Source organism: Cariama cristata, unplaced genomic scaffold (genome assembly GCF_000690535.1).
Source record: "Cariama cristata isolate BGI_N322 unplaced genomic scaffold, ASM69053v1 scaffold23507, whole genome shotgun sequence".
Taxonomy (NCBI): domain Eukaryota; kingdom Metazoa; phylum Chordata; class Aves; order Cariamiformes; family Cariamidae; genus Cariama; species Cariama cristata.
Window position 1 is genome coordinate 2,421 of NW_009628645.1, and position 908 is coordinate 3,328.

At 66.1% G+C, this 908-nt stretch overlaps 1 protein-coding gene across 1 annotated transcript in view; it reads right to left on the reverse strand.

The window, feature by feature from the left end:
- The window catches only part of CDHR4 (cadherin-related family member 4), a gene marked incomplete at its 3' end in the record, with an annotated part of 4,976 nt that overhangs the window by 1,314 nt on the left and 2,754 nt on the right, over positions 1 to 908 (reverse strand). Inside the window, 5 exon segments of the mRNA XM_009704898.1 lie at positions 104 to 243; positions 332 to 561; positions 564 to 680; positions 683 to 740; positions 835 to 908. The exon segment at positions 835 to 908 is cut by the window's right edge and continues 12 nt beyond it. Coding sequence (XP_009703200.1) covers positions 104 to 243; positions 332 to 561; positions 564 to 680; positions 683 to 740; positions 835 to 908 — 619 coding nt within the window.

Below are 908 nucleotides of genomic sequence, written 5' to 3' on the forward strand. Positions count from 1 at the left end.
CTTGCCAGTGTTGGGGGTGCGGGGGGAGGAGCAGAAGGTAGCCATGAGCCCTTAGCCTTGCTCTCTGTGCCATGCCGTGCCTTGCCACGGAGCTGGGGCTCACCTGCACAGCAGGCTCTGGGCCATGCAGCCCAGGGCGATCAGCAGCAAGGCACTGGAGACGGTCAGCACGGCCACAAACCAGGCTGGCGGGTGCCAATCCGCCTCCGTCCGTGTGATAATCACCGGCTCCTTCTGCAACGTCTGCAGAGGTGGGGGGGTGATTGGGCACTTGAGGGCTGGGGGGCCAGACGGACTTGGGAGCAGTGCCCGGCCGGCAGGCTCTACTCACCGTGTGCTGGGTGGTGGTGCTGGGTGGCATCGGGGTGCTCCGGGGCATGACATGCACCACCAGTGCCACCACGGTGCTGCGGCGGGGGGCACCAGGGCTGCCCCACACCTCCACCAAGAGCACAAAGGTGCGGGGCTTGCCTAGGTCATTGGGGTGGTAGAAGACAGTGTTCCCCTCCAGCCGAAAGCGCCCATCCTCGTTGCCTGGACAAGAGGGTTTGCTCAGTGCCATACCGTGGTGAGGGGCTGGGTTGTGCTGTGGCTCGGCCGCTCCTCACCTCCAGCGATGGTGTATGCCAGCGCGGCACCGTCAGGGCTGCCCTGACATGCCAGGCGGGTGACAGGCTGGTGGCCGTGATCCGCAGCGCCTGCACCTCAGGGGTGCACACAGGAGCCTGGTCCGGCACGGCCTGCCAGAAGCAGGGGGAAGCGGTATGACACCCATGGTGCGAGCACGGAGCCATTGGGTGATCCGTGGGTCACTTGACAGCTATGTGCTTGCACCTGCAGGCGCACGGCCACATCGCACAGGCGGCTCCGCCGCTTTGCTGGGTCCAGGTCATTGCGGGTGTCCGTCA